The following is a 15,179-nucleotide window of genomic DNA, read 5'->3' as shown; positions in this document are numbered from 1 at the left end:
CCTCTCTCCAGCCCAGCCCCACTCCCTCTCTCCAGCCCAGCCCCACTCCCTCTCTCCAGCCCAGCCCCACGCCCTCTCTCCAGCCCAGCCCCACGCCCTCTCTCCAGCCAAGCCCCACTCCCTCTCTCCAGCCAAGCCCCACTCCCTCTCTCCAGCCCAGCCCCACTCCCTCTCTCCAGCCCAGCCCCACTCCCTCTCTCCAGCCCAGCCCCACTCCCTCTCTCCAGCCCAGCCCCACTCCCTCTCTCCAGCCCAGCCCCACTCCCTCTCTCCAGCCCAGCCCCACTCCCTCTCTCCAGCCCAGCCCCACTCCCTCTCTCCAGCCCAGGCCCACTCCCTCTCTCCAGCCCAGCCCCCCCCCCCAGCCCCACTCCCTCTCTCCAGCCCAGCCCCACTCCCTTCCTCCCTCCCAGCCCCACTCCCTCCCTCCCAGCCCCACTCCCTCTCTCCAGCCCAGCCCCACTCCCTCTCTCCAGCCCAGCCCCACAGCAATAAAACTAAGATGGCCCCAGGGAGGAGAGTGGAGGTGGGTGCAGTCGTGTGGAGAATCCTGCCCTGTCGGTGGGCCTGTTAGGGGGCTAGGCTGTGATGTATAACCCTCTACCCCTCCATGCTCCACGGCCCTGCGGTACTGAAGACCATGGCCAGGTCTGGGTCCTGACTGGCTACTGCAGAATGAACACAGTGCTGGAGGCCATTCATCTAGAGTGTTATAATTGCTGCCTCACAGAGCATGGGACAGTGGTCTCTCTAATACATATACAGGCAGACAGGCAGGCAGGCAGACAGGCAGGCAGGCAGACAGACAGGCAGACAGGCAGGCAGACAGACAGGCAGGCAGGCAGGCAGGCAGACAGACAGACAGACAGGCAGACAGGCAGGCAGACACACACTCTGGACATGATGGATTTCCCCACTGAAAGAATGTCCCCAGGTCCCACTCTGTGTGCACCCCCCACCACTACCATATTACCACTGATCTACTGGGATCTCTTAGAGCAGCCTGAGCTCTGTTATCTCATCCAATCCTCTGACTTCAATACCCATTATTACTTCCTTTAGTTCTTATTGGTCATTTCCCTTCCTCGATCAATTCTGTATACCACTAATCTACCATGCCTGACTCATAGAGGCTCTTCCTGTGGCGTTGACACCGCAGCTGTTGAAAGACAACACCGGTATCATGTCAAAGTCTCACACCACTGTGCCCTCCCTGCTTACCCCTCTGACACTCTCCTTTCTCCACCTAGGACCAGATCACTTTCCCCCTCCCCCCCCTCTCTCCTTCCCTCTCCATCCCCTCCCCTCTCTCCATCCCATCCCACCCTGCTCCCCTCCCGTCTCTCCATCCCATCCTACTCCACTCCCCTCTCTCCTTCCCTCCTCATCCCATCCTGCTCCCCTCCTGCCCCTCTCTCCAGCCTGCTCCCCTCCCCTCTCTCCTTCCCTCCTCATCCCATCCTGCTCCCCTCCCCTCTCTCCATCCCATCCCATCCTGCTCCCCCCTCTCTCCTTCCCTCCTCATCCCATCATGCTCCCCTCCCCGCCCCTCTCTCCATCCCATCCCATCCTGCTCCCCTCCCCTCTCTCCTTCACTCTCCATCCCATCTTGCTCCCCTCCCCTCTCTCTTGCTCCTCCCCCCTCCCCTCTCTCTTGCTCCTCCCCCCTCCCCTCTCTCCATCCCTCTCCTGCTCCCCCCACATCCTCCCTCCCCTGTGTCTCTTCACCCCTCCTCCTCCTCCTCCTCCCATGTCTTTCCCCTCCTTACCTCAAAGACAGTGAGAGCGAAGGGGTGCCCCAGGTGGTCCTGGGAAAAGAGCAGCACTTTGCGGTTGTCACCATTCAGGTCGATGCTGGAGAGCAGGTGCAGCTTGGAGTCCACCCAGTACAGACGCCTGTTGGATAGGTCTGAGACAGGGAGAGGGGGAGAGGGAGGGAGTGAGAAGTCAGAGGGAGAAAGAGAAAGGGGGTGAGAGAGGGGGAGAGGGATGGGAGAGAATAAGTAAGGGAGAGAGAGAGAGAGGGAGAAAGGAATGGAAGGGAGAGGAGAGAGCGAGGGAGGTCAGGTTAATGTATGGTACAACACTTCTTCAGAAGTGAACAAGAAAAGGTATAGACAGAGAGGTTGATTCTACTATTCTATTCTGGTCCAGTAGAAGATCAATCCTCTTTGTCAGACAAGCCCTTCAGTTAGACTCAATACAATAGTGATCAGAAGGTTGCTGGTTCAATCTCCAGATGGGGAAAACTACAAAACCTTTTATTTAACCTTTATTTAACTGGGTACTTGAGCCTGGCACTTAACCTAACCTGACCTCAAGCTGATATCAGTTATGTCAATGGACTATGTGTAGGTGTGCAGTTGATAGGTTGTCTAGATCAGTTGCTATGGAAGTGAAGAAGCCGGTCGGCAAAGTAAATACTGCTGTAGTAACACAGCTGTAGGGACTTGTATTCATTCACAACCTCACCTCTCTCCACTCAGCCACTCATACTGTCAACCATTCTACTCTGTGCTGTCTGTCTGCTGTCAAATCCATGAAAAGGGGAAAATAATCCCCTCTTGTTTTTAATAGAGAAACCATATTAGCCAGCCAGTGTTATTTTCTCTCTCTCTTGCTCCTCTACCTCTCAACATCATTTGTTTTCATACAGATGTAACCCTAGCTAGCGACACCTCAATTCCACATCCATCTCTCTGTCCCTGCTCTGTTGTTCTCTCTCTCTCACCCTGCTCTGTCACCCTCTCTAGCTCTCTGCTCTGTTGTTCTCTCTCTCTCACCCTGCTCTGTCACCCTCTCTAGCTCTCTGCTCTGTCACTCTCTAGCTCTCTGCTCTGTCACTCTCTAGCTCTCTGCTCTGTCACCCTCTCTAGCTCTCTGCTCTGTCACCCTCTCTATCTCTCTGCTCTGTCACCCTCTCTCGCCCTGCTCTGTCACCCTCTCTAGCTCTCTGCTCTGTCACCCTCTCTAGCTCTCTGCTCTGTCACCCTCTCTAGCTCTCTGCTCTGTCACCCTCTCTAGCTCTCTGCTCTGTCACCCTCTCTAGCTCTCTGCTCTGTCATCCTCTCTAGCTCTCTGCTCTGTCACCCTCTCTATCTCCCTGCTCTGTCACCCTCTCTAGCTCTCTGCTCTGTCACCCTCTCTAGCTCTCTGCTCTGTCACCCTCTCTAGCTCTCTGCTCTGTCACCCTCTCTAGCTCTCTGCTCTGTCACCCTCTCTAGCTCTCTGCTCTGTCACCCTCTCTAGCTCTCTGCTCTGTCACCCTCTCTAGCTCTCTGCTCTGTCACCCTCTCTAGCTCTCTGCTCTGTCACCCTCTCTAGCTCTCTGCTCTGTCACCCTCTCTAGCTCTCTGCTCTGTCACCCTCTCTAGCTCTCTGCTCTGTCACCCTCTCTAGCTCTCTGCTCTGTCACCCTCTCTAGCTCTCTGCTCTGTCATCCTCTCTAGCTCTCTGCTCTGTCACCCTCTCTATCTCCCTGCTCTGTCACCCTCTCTAGCTCTCTGCTCTGTCACCCTCTCTAGCTCTCTGCTCTGTCACCCTCTCTAGCTCTCTGCTCTGTCACCCTCTCTAGCTCTCTGCTCTGTCACCCTCTCTAGCTCTCTGCTCTGTCACCCTCTCTAGCTCTCTGCTCTGTCACCCTCTCTAGCTCTCTGCTCTGTCACCCTCTCTCGCCCTGCTCTGTCACCCTCTCTAGCTCTCTGCTCTGTCACCCTCTCTAGCTCTCTGCTCTGTCACCCTCTCTAGCTCTCTGCTCTGTCACCCTCTCTCTCACCCTGCTCTGTCACCCTCTAGCTCTCTGCTCTGTCACCCTCTCTAGCTCTCTGCTCTGTCACCCTCTCTAGCTCTCTGCTCTGTCACCCTCTCTAGCTCTCTGCTCTGTCACCCTCTCTAGCTCTCTGCTCTGTCACCCTCTCTAGCTCTCTGCTCTGTCACCCTCTCTAGCTCTCTGCTCTGTCACCCTCTCTAGCTCTCTGCTCTGTCACCCTCTCTAGCTCTCTGCTCTGTCACCCTCTCTAGCTCTCTGCTCTGTCACCCTCTCTATCTCCCTGCTCTGTCACCCTCTCTAGCTCTCTGCTCTGTCACCCTCTCTAGCTCTCTGCTCTGTCACCCTCTCTAGCTCTCTGCTCTGTCACCCTCTCTAGCTCTCTGCTCTGTCACCCTCTCTAGCTCTCTTCTCTGTCACCCTCTCTCGCCCTGCTCTGTCACCCTCTCTAGCTCTCTGCTCTGTCACCCTCTCTAGCTCTCTGCTCTGTCACCCTCTCTAGCTCTCTGCTCTGTCACCCTCTCTAGCTCTCTGCTCTGTCACCCTCTCTCTCACCCTGCTCTGTCACCCTCTCTAGCTCTCTGCTCTGTCACCCTCTCTAGCTCTCTGCTCTGTCACCCTCTCTAGCTCTCTGCTCTGTCACCCTCTCTAGCTCTCTGCTCTGTCACCCTCTCTAGCTCTCTGCTCTGTCACCCTCCTAGCTCTCTGCTCTGTCACCCTCTCTAGCTCTCTGCTCTGTCACCCTCTCTCGCTCTCTGCTCTGTCACCCTCTCTAGCTCTCTGCTCTGTCACCCTCTCTAGCTCTCTGCTCTGTCACCCTCTCTAGCTCTCTGCTCTGTCACCCTCTCTCGCTCTCTGCTCTGTCACCCTCTCTAGCTCTCTGCTCTGTCACCCTCTCTAGCTCTCTGCTCTGTCACCCTCTCTAGCTCTCTGCTCTGTCACCCTCTCTAGCTCTCTGCTCTGTCACCCTCTCTAGCTCTCTGCTCTGTCACCCTCTCTAGCTCTCTGCTCTGTCACCCTCTCCTCTCGCTCTCTCCTCTCCCTTCCATTCCTTCTCTATCTCTCTGCTCTGTCACCCTCTCTAGCTCTCTGCTCTGTCACCCTCTCTCGCTCTCTCCTCTCCCTTCCATTCCTTCTCTATCTCTCTGCTCTGTCACTCTCTATCTCCCTGCTCTGTCACCCTCTCTCGCTCTCTCCTCTCCCTTCCATTCCTTCTCTATCTCTCTGCTCTGTCACTCTCTATCTCCCTGCTCTGTCACCCTCTCTATATCCCTGCTCTGTCACTCTCTATCTCCCTGCTCTGTCACTCTCTATCTCCCTGCTCTGTCACTCTCTGTCTCTCTCTATCTCCCTGCTCTGTCACTCTCTCTATCTATCTCTCGCCCTGCTCTGTCACCCTGTCTCTCTCTGCTCTGTCGTTCTCTGTCTCCCTCTGCTCTGTCACTCTCTATCTCTCTCTCTGCTCTGTCGTTCTCTGTCTCTCTCTCTGCTCTGTCGTTCTGTCTCTCTCTCTGCTCTGTCGTTCTCTGTCTCTCTCTGCTCTGTCGTTCTGTCTCTCTCTGCTCTGTCGTTCTCTCTCTCTCTGCTCTGTCGTTCTCTGTCTCTCTCTGCTCTGTCGTTCTCTGTCTCTCTCTGCTCTGTCGTTCTCTGTCTCTCTGCTCTGTCGTTCTCTGTCTCTCTGCTCTGTCATTCTCTGTCTCTCTCTGTCTCTGCTCTGTCTCTCTCTCTCTCTGCTCTGTGGTTCTCTCTCTCTCTCTGCTCTGTCGTTCTCTGTCTCTCTCTCTCTCTCTGCTCTGTCTCTCTCTCTCTCTGCTCTGTGGTTCTCTCTCTCTGCTCTGTCGTTCTGTCTCTCTCTCTCTCTCTGCTCTGTCGTTCTCTGTCTCTCTCTCTCTCTCTGCTCTGTCGTTATCTGTCTCTCTCTCTGCTCTGTAGTTCTGCGTCTCATCATCAGCCATGGACACAGAAAAGCGAGAAATTGGCACAGGTTAAGAGGGGTGGAAGGGTGGAGGAATGGAGGGGAGGATGATTGGGGTATTGATGACACAGCTTGGGCACAGCTCTGCCGAAAGAACAAACTACAGGCTGACTGATGACAGAGCCACACTGACTGACTCACAACTATGTGACAGACATTTTTTTTTATTTTACCCCGTTTTCTCTCCAATTTCGTGGTATCCAATTGTTTTAGTAGCTACTATCTTGTCTCATCGCTACAACTCGAAGGTTCAAAGACGAAGGTTGAAAGTCATGCATCCTCCGATACACAACCCAACCAACCAAGCCACACTGCTTCTTAACACAGCGCGCATCCAACTCGGAAGCCAGCCACACCAATGTGTCGGAGGAAACACTGTGCACCTGGCAACCTTGGTTAGTGTGCACTGCGCCCGGCCCGCCACAGGAGTCGCTGGTGCGCGATGAGACGAGGATATTCCTACCGGCCAACCCCTTCCTAACCCGGACGATGCTAGGCAAATTGTGCGTCGCCCCACGGACCTCCCGGTCGCGGCCGGTTACGACAGAGCCTGGGCGCGAACCCAGAGTCTCTGGTAGCACAGCTGGCGCTGCAGTACAGCGCCCTTAACAACTGCACCACCCGGGAGGCCCGTAACAGACATTTTTATTCTACATTGTTTTCTTTCTTTCTCTCTTATCGCTTCTCGCCACTCTGTCTTCCTATCCCTTCAGTCTCTCTCTGTCTACCTTTCCCTTCAGTCTCTCTCTGTCTACCTTTCCCTTCAGTCTCTCTCCCTGTCTACCTTTCCCTTCAGTCTCTCTCTGTCTTCCTTTCCCTTCAGTCTCTCTCTGTCTACCTTTCCCTTCAGTCTCTCTCTGTCTTCCTTTCCCTTCAGTCTCTCTGTCTACCTTTCCCTTCAGTCTCTCTCTGTCTACCTTTCCCTGTCTTCCTTTCCCTTCAGTCTCTCTCTGTCTACCTTTCCCTTCAGTCTCTCTCTGTCTTCCTTTCCCTTCAGTCTCTCTCTGTCTACCTTTCCCTTCAGTCTCTCTCTGTCTACCTTTCCCTTCAGTCTCTCTCTGTCTTCCTTTCCCTTCAGTCTCTCTCTGTCTACCTTTCCCTTCAGTCTCTCTCTGTCTTCCTTTCCCTTCAGTCTCTCTGTCTTCCTTTCCCTTCAGTCTCTCTCTCTCTGTCTTCCTTTCCCTTCAGTCTCTCTCTCTCTGTATTCCTTTCCCTTCAGTCTCTCTCTCTGTCTTCCTTTCCCTTCAGTCTATCTCTGTCTTCCTTTCCCTTCAGTCTCTCTCTGTCTTCCTTTTCCTTCAGTCTCTCTCTGTCTTCCTTTCCCTTCAGTCTCTCTCTCTGTCTTCCTTTCCCTTCAGTCTCTCTCTGTCTACCTTTCCCTTCAGTCTCTCTCTCTCTCTTCCTTTCCCTTCAGTCTCTCACTGTCTTCCTTTCCCTTCAGTCTCTCTCTGTCTACCCTTTCCCTTCAGTCTCTCTCTGTCTACCTTTCCCTTCAGTCTCTCTCCCTGTCCACCTTTCCCTTCAGTCTCTCTCTGTCTACCTTTCCCTTCAGTCTCTCTCTGTCTACCTTTCCCTGTCTTCCTTTCCCTTCAGTCTCTCTCTGTCTACCTTTCCCTTCAGTCTCTCTCTGTCTTCCTTTCCCTTCAGTCTCTCTCTGTCTTCCTTTCCCTTCAGTCTCTCTCTGTCTACCTTTCCCTTCAGTCTCTCTCTGTCTTCCTTTCCCTTCAGTCTCTCTCCCTGTCTACCTTTCCCTTCAGTCTCTCTGTCTTCCTTTCCCTTCAGTCTCTCTCTGTCTACCTTTCCCTTCAGTCTCTCTCTTTGTCTTCCTATCCCTTCAGTCTCTCTCTTTGTCTTCCTATCCCTTCAGTCTCTCTCTTTGTCTTCCTATCCCTTCAGTCTCTCTCCCTGTCTACCTTTCCCTTCAGTCTCTCTCTGTCTTCCTTTCCCTTCAGTCTCTCTCTGTCTACCTTTCCCTTCAGTCTCTCTCTTTGTCTTCCTATCCATTCAGTCTCTCTCTTTGTCTTCCTATCCATTCAGTCTCTCTCTGTCTACCTTTCCCTTCAGTCTCTCTCCCTGTCTACCTTTCCCTTCAGTCTCTCTCTGTCTACCTTTCCCTGTCTTCCTTTCCCTTCAGTCTCTCTCTGTCTACCTTTCCCTTCAGTCTCTTTCTGTCTTCCTTTCCCTTCAGTCTCTCTCTGTCTACCTTTCCCTTCAGTCTCTCTCTGTCTACCTTTCCCTTCAGTCTCTCTCTGTCTACCTTTCCCTTCAGTCTCTCTCTGTCTACCTTTCCCTTCAGTCTCTCCCTGTCTACCTTTCCCTTCAGTCTCTCTCTGTCTACCTTTCCCTTCAGTCTCTCTCCCTGTCTACCTTTCCCTTCAGTCTCTCTCTGTCTTCCTTTCCCTTCAGTCTCTCTCTGTCTACCTTTCCCTTCAGTCTCTCTCTTTGTCTTCCTATCCATTCAGTCTCTCTCTGTCTACCTTTCCCTTCAGTCTCTCTCCCTGTCTACCTTTCCCTTCAGTCTCTCTCTGTCTACCTTTCCCTGTCTTCCTTTCCCTTCAGTCTCTCTCTGTCTACCTTTCCCTTCAGTCTCTTTCTGTCTTCCTTTCCCTTCAGTCTCTCTCTGTCTACCTTTCCCTTCAGTCTCTCTCTGTCTACCTTTCCCTTCAGTCTCTCTCTGTCCACCTTTCCCTTCAGTCTCTCCCTGTCTACCTTTCCCTTCAGTCTCTCTCTGTCTACCTTTCCCTTCAGTCTCTCTCTCTGTCTTCCTTTCCCTTCAGTCTCTCTCTCTGTCTTCCTTTCCCTTCAGTCTCTCTCTCTGTCTTCCTTTCCCTTCAGTCTCTCTCTGTCTACCCTTTCCCTTCAGTCTCTCTCTGTCTACCCTTTCCCTTCAGTCTCTCTCTGTCTACCTTTCCCTTCAGTCTCTCTCTGTCTACCTTTCCTTCAGTCTCTCTCCCTGTCTACCTTTCCCTTCAGTCTCTCTCTGTCTTCCTTTCCCTTCAGTCTCTCTCTGTCTTCCTTTCCCTTCAGTCTCTCTCTGTCTACCTTTCCCTTCCGTCTCTCTCTGTCTACCTTTCCCTTCAGTCTCTCTCTGTCTACCTTTCCCTTCAGTCTCTCTCCCTGTCTACCTTTCCCTTCAGTCTCTCTCTGTCTTCCTTTCCCTTCAGTCTCTCTCTGTCTTCCTTTCCCTTCAGTCTCTCTCTGTCTTCCTTTCCCTTCAGTCTCTCTCTGTCTTCCTTTCCCTTCAGTCTCTCTCTGTCTACCTTTCCCTTCAGTCTCTCTCTGTCTACCTTTCCCTTCAGTCTCTCTCTGTCTACCTTTCCCTTCAGTCTCTCTCTGTCTTCCTTTCCCTTCAGTCTCTCTCTGTCTACCCTTTCCCTTCAGTCTCTCTCTGTCTACCTTTCCCTTCAGTCTCTCTCCCTGTCTACCTTCCCTTCAGTCTCTCTCTGTCTTCCTTTCCCTTCAGTATCTCTCTGTCTACCTTTCCCTGTCTTCCTTTCCCTTCAGTCTCTCTCTGTCTACCTTTCCCTTCAGTCTCTTTCTGTCTTCCTTTCCCTTCAGTCTCTCTCTGTCTACCTTTCCCTTCAGTCTCTCTCTGTCTACCTTTCCCTTCAGTCTCTCTCTGTCTACCTTTCCCTTCAGTCTCTCTCTGTCTACCTTTCCCTTCAGTCTCTCCCTGTCTACCTTTCCCTTCAGTCTCTCTCCCTGTCTACCTTTCCCTTCAGTCTCTCTCCCTGTCTACCTTTCCCTTCAGTCTCTCTGTCTACCTTTCCCTTCAGTCTCTCTCTGTCTTCCTTTCCCTTCAGTCTCTCTCTGTCTTCCTTTCCCTTCAGTCTCTCTCTGTCTTCCTTTCCCTTCAGTCTCTCTCTGTCTTCCTTTCCCTTCAGTCTCTCTCTGTCTTCCTTTCCCTTCAGTCTCTCTCTCTGTCTTCCTTTCCCTTCAGTCTCTCTCTCTGTCTACCTTTCCCTTCAGTCTCTCTCTGTCTTCCTTTCCCTTCAGTCTCTCTCTGTCTTCCTTTCCCTTCAGTCTCTCTCTTTCTTCCTTTCCCTTCAGTCTCTCTCTGTCTTCCTTTCCCTTCAGTCTATCTCTCTGTACTCTCATCATGTAAACCCTCCCCCTTCCCTCCCCTCCCTCCCCAGTGCCAGTCTTACCCAGAGTGATGCCATTGGGGCCATTCAATCCTCTCTGACACCAGTACTTGGCGATCCACTCCGTTCATGCCAGCCTTCTCGATCTTCGCCTGGGTCCCCCAGTCAGACCAGTACATAAACCTACAGGAGAGTAAAGGGATTTACATTGAACAATAACTACAATAATCACATAGTGAGGATATGTAGCCCACAGTATGGAAGAGAGAGAGAAGAGAGAGAGAGAGAGAGAGAGAGAGAGACAGAGAGAGAGAGAGAGACAGAGAGAGAGAGAGAGACAGAGAGAGAGAGAGAGAGACACAGAGAGAGAGAGAGAGAGAAGAGAGACACAGAGAGAGAGAGAGAGAGACAGAGAGAGGAGAGAGAGACAGAGAGAGAGAGAGAGACAGAGAGAGAGAGAGAGAGAGAAGAGAGAGAGACAGAGAGAGAGAGAGACAGAGAGAGAGAGAGACAGAGGAGGACAGAGAGACCGAGAGAGACAGAGAGACAGAGAGACAGAGAGACAGAGAGACAGAGAGAGACAGAGACAGAGAGAGAGACAGAGAGAGACAGAGAGAGAGAAGAGAGAGAGAGAGAGACAGAGAGAGAAAGAGACAGAGAGAGAGAGAGACAGAGAGAGAGACCAGAGAGAGACAGAGAGACAGAGAGAGACAGAGAGACAGAGAGACAGAGAGAAGAGAGAAGAGAGACAGAGAGAGAGACAGAGAGAGAGACAGAGAGAGAGACAGAGAGAGAGACAGAGAGAGAAGAGAGAGAGAGAGAGACAGAGACAGAGAGAGAGAGAGACAGAGAGAGAGAGAGAGAGAGAGACAGAGAGACAGAGACAGAGAGACAGAGACAGAGAGACAGAGACAGAGAGAGAGAGACAGAGAGAGACAGAGAGAGAACAGCAGCACAATTAGACCCAACCAAATCATGAGAAAACAAAAAGATTAACTACTTAACACATTGGGAAGAATTAACAAAAAAACAGAGTAAACTAGAATGCTATTTGGCCCTACACAGAGAGTACACAGCGGCAGAATACCTGACCACTGTGACTGACCCAAAATTAAGGAAAGCCTGACTATGTACAGACTCAGTGAGCATAGCCTTGCTATTGAGAAAGGCCGCCGTAGGCAGACATGGCTCTCAAGAGAAGACAGGCTATGTGCTCACTGCCCACAAAATGAGGTGGAAACTGAGCTGCACTTCCTAACCTCCTGCCCAATGTATGACCATATTAGAGAGACATATTTCCCTCAGATTACACAGATCCACAAAGAATTCGAAAACAAATCCAATTTTGAAAAAACTCCCATATCTACTGGGTGAAATTCCACAGTGTGCCATCACAGCAGCAAGATTTGTGACCTGTTGCCACGAGAAAAGGGCAACCAGTGAAGAACAAACACCATTGTAAATACAACCCATATTTATGCTTATTTATTTTATCTTGTGTCCGTTAACCATTTGTACATTGTTAAAACACTGTGTGTATATATATATAATATGACATTTGTAATGTCTTTACTGTTTTGAAACTTCTGTATGTGTAATGTTTACTGTTAATTTTTGTTGTTTTTCACTTTATATATTCACTTTGTATGTTGTCTACCTCACTTGCTTTGGCAATGTTAACACATGTTTCCCATGCCAATAAAGCCCTTGAATTGAATTGAATTGAGACAGAGACAGAGACAGAGACAGAGACAGAGAGAGAGAGGTGCTATTAGGAGATTTTCAGCAACACAACCTTACCTGAGACTGTAGGAAAGAATCTCCAATAAATATGTAAATGGTTTAAAAGTAAACCAAACCTTCCATCTGCACTACTGAGCCAAAGGCCAACTGTGTACATATCTCCCAGGCAGCAGAACTCTTCATGTTCTGCCTCCATGATAGAAATAGGCCAGCCAGCCAGCCAGCCAGGCAGGTAGTATACAGACCAGCGGGGACAGTTAGCTAACATTGTCTTCTTTCCCTGTACTGAGGAAACAAACCTACGTTGGGTTGGGCTCCTTTGCATGTTTCATGCTCATCTGGCTCAGTAATGTTGTGGAAAGAAGGCCCTGGGGAATAGAGTTGTCAGGGAGAGCTAGGGAGATGGGAGGAGCTTAAGTGTTGAGACACTGAGAGATGAGATAGATGCTATTGATGCCTATAGCTACATCTGACAGGAAGAGAGGGAGGGATGGGATGGGAAGAGGAAAAGGGAGAGGTACAGGGGGAGGGATGGAGGGAGGGAGGGGAAGAGTAAAAGGGAGGGTTACAGGGGGAGGGAGAGGAAAAGGGAGAGGTACAGGGTTGAGGGAGGTAGGGAAGAGGAAAGGGGAGAGGTACAGGGGGAGGGAGAGGAAAAGGGAGAGGTACAGGAGGAGGGGGAGGCAAAGGGAGAGGTGCAGGGGGAGAGGGAGAGGAAAAGGGAGAGGTACAGGGGGAGGGGGGAGGGAAGAGGAAAAGGGAGAGGTACAGGAGGAGGGGGAGAGGAAAGGGAGAGGTACAGGAGGAGGGGGAGGAAAAGGGAGAGGTACAGGAGGAGGGGGAGAGGAAAAGGGAGAGGTACAGGGGGAGGAGGGGAGGGAAGAGGAAAAGGGAGAGGTACAGGGTGGGGGAAAGAGCAAAAGGGAGAGGTACAGGGGGAGGCGGGAGGGAAGAGGAAAAGGGAGAGGTACATGGGGAGGGGGGAGGGAAGAGGAAAAGGGAGAGGTACATGGGGAGGGAGAGGAAAAGGGAGAGGTACAGGGGGAGGGAGAGGAAAAGGGAGAGGTACAGGGGGAGGGGGGGATGGAAAAGGGAGAGGTACAGGGGGAGGGAGGGAGGGAGGGAAGAGGAAAAGGGAGAGGTACAGGGGGAGGGGGGAGGGGAAGAGGAAAAGGGAGAGGTACAGGGGGAGGGAGGGGAAGAGGAAAGGGAGAGGTACAGGGGGAGGGAGGGAGGGGAAGAGGAAAAGGGAGAGGTACAGGGGGAGGGAGGGAGGGGAAGAGGAAAAGGGAGAGGTACAGGGGGGAGGGGGGAGGAAAAGGGAGAGGTACAGGGGGAGGGGGGAGGGAAGAGGAAAAGGGAGAGGTACAGGGGGGGAGGGAGGGAGGGAAGGAAGAGGAAAAGGGAGAGGTACATGGGGAGGGGAGGAGGGGAAGAGGAAAAGGGAGAGGTACAGGGGGAGGGAGGGAGGGAAGAGGAAAAGGGAGAGGTACAGGGGGAGGGGGGGAGGGAAGAGGAAAAGGGAGAGGTACAGGGGGAGGGAGGGAAGAGGCAAAGGGAGAGGTACAGGGGGAGGGGGGGAGGGGAAGAGGAAAAGGGAGAGGTACAGGGGAGGGGGGGAGGGGAAGAGGAAAGGCGAGAGGTACAGGGGGAGGGGGGAGGGGAAGAGGAAAGGGAGAGGTACAGGGGGAGTGATGGGGAAGAGGAAAAGGGAGAGGTACAGGGGGAGGGGGGATGGAAGAGGTAAAGGGAGAGGTACAGGGGGGAGGGGGGAGGGGAAGAGGAAAAGGGAGAGGTACAGGGGAGGGAGGGAGGGAAGAGGAAAGGGAGAGGTACAGGGGGAGGGAGGGAGGGAGGGAAGAGGAAAAGGGAGAGGTGCAGGGGGAGAGGGAGGGAGGGAAGAGGAAAAGGGAGAGGTACAGGGGGAGGGAGGGAGGGGAAGAGGAAAAGGGAGAGGTACAGGGGCAGGGGCGGAGGGGAATAGGAAAGGGAGAGGTACAGGGGGAGGGAGGGAGGGAAGAGGAAAGGGGACAGGTACAGGGTAAGGGAGGGAGGGAGGGAGGAAAAGGTACAGGGGGAGGGGGGAGGGGAAGAGGAAAAGGGAGAGGTACAGGGGAGGGGGGGAGGGAAGAGGAAAAGGGAGAGGTACAGGGGGAGGGGGGGAGGGGGGAGGGGAAGAGGAAAAGGGAGAGGTACAGTGGGAGGGGGGAAGAGGAAAAGGGAGAGGTACAGGGTGGGGGGGAAGAGGAAAAGGGAGAGGTACAGGGGGAGGGAGGGAGGGAAGAGGAAAAGGGAGAGGTACAGGGGGAGAGGGAGGGAAGAGGAAAAGGGAGAGGTACATGGGGAGGGAGGGAGAAACAAGGCAATATGATGAGAGGATCTGTTGTTTATTTAACTAGTCAAGTCAGTTAAGAACAAATTCTTATTTTCAATGACGGCCTAGGAACAGTGAATTAACTGCCTTGTTCAGGGGCAGAACAACAGGTTTTTACCTCAGCTCGGGGATTCAATCTTGCAACCTTTCGGTTACTAGTCTACCTGCCGCCCCAGTGTTCTGACCTGTTTCAGTGTTCTGACCTGTTTCAGTGTTCTGACCTGTTTGTATTCTGATCTGTTTCAGTGGTCTGACCGGTTTCCGTGTTCTGACCTGTTTCAGTGTTCTGACCTGTTTCAGTGTTCTGACTTGTTTCAGTGTCCTGACCTGTTTGTATTCTGATCTGTTTCAGTGTTCTGACCTGTTTCAGTGTTCTGATCTGTTTCAGTGTTCTGACCTGTTTCAGTGGTCTGATCTGTTTCAGTGTTCTGACCTGTTTCAGTGTTCTAACCTGTTTCAGTGTTCTGACCTGTTTCAGTGTTCTGACCTGTTTCAGTGTTCTGACCTGTTTCCGTGTTCTGACCTGTTTCAGTGTTCTGATCTGTTTCAGTGTTCTGACCTGTTTCAGTGTTCTGACCTGTTTCAGTGTTCTGACCTGTTTCAGTGTTCTGACCTGTTTCCGTGTTCTGACCTGTTTCCGTGTTTTGACCAGATAGGCAACACATAATGTGATGTATCATGGACAGTCATCCTGTCTTACTCCTTCCCCCAACCTCTTTCTCTCTCTCTCTTTCTTTCTCGCTCTCTATATCTCCCTCTCGCTCCTTCTCTCTCTCTGTCCTTATCCCTCTCTCTCTCTCTCTCTGTCCCTCTCTCACATACACACAATCCGTCCCTTGTTTTTTTCATCACTCATTCACTCACTTCCTCCCTCACCTTCTCCCAACACTAACCCCATCCTCCCCCTACTTCCCAATCCCATCCCTCCCTCCCTCTGATCCCTCACCCCTCTCACCCTTGTCGGGGGTCCACAGCGATGGCCCGTGGTTCGCTCAGCTCAGTGTCGATCAGGACCTTCCTCTTCTTGCCATCTCCCGTGGCGACGGAGATAGTCTTATCTCCGGAGTCGGTCCAGTAGATGTTGTTCTGGACCCAGTCAACAGCCAGTCCCTCTGGAGAGGACAGCGCTGTCTCAATCAGAGTCACCTGCTCCGACGAATCACTGGCCTTGTTGATGTACGCACTGGGGAGCACATACAAGAGGTTATTATGACATTACTACAACACATACTATAC

General features: G+C 52.3%; 1 protein-coding gene across 1 annotated transcript in view; it reads right to left on the bottom strand.

Annotated features, from left to right (window-relative positions):
• LOC109903044 (low-density lipoprotein receptor-related protein 8-like) overlaps nucleotides 1-15,179 on the bottom strand; it is a 344,351-nt gene that overhangs the window by 33,582 nt on the left and 295,590 nt on the right. The window contains 4 exon segments of the mRNA XM_031785602.1: nucleotides 1,770-1,909; nucleotides 9,890-9,908; nucleotides 9,910-10,009; nucleotides 14,899-15,126. Of these exon segments, the coding sequence (XP_031641462.1) occupies nucleotides 1,770-1,909; nucleotides 9,890-9,908; nucleotides 9,910-10,009; nucleotides 14,899-15,126 (487 nt within the window).

This window comes from Oncorhynchus kisutch, linkage group LG13 (genome assembly GCF_002021735.2).
Source record: "Oncorhynchus kisutch isolate 150728-3 linkage group LG13, Okis_V2, whole genome shotgun sequence".
Classification (NCBI taxonomy): domain Eukaryota; kingdom Metazoa; phylum Chordata; class Actinopteri; order Salmoniformes; family Salmonidae; genus Oncorhynchus; species Oncorhynchus kisutch.
This window is presented reverse-complemented; position numbering and strand designations above follow the sequence as displayed.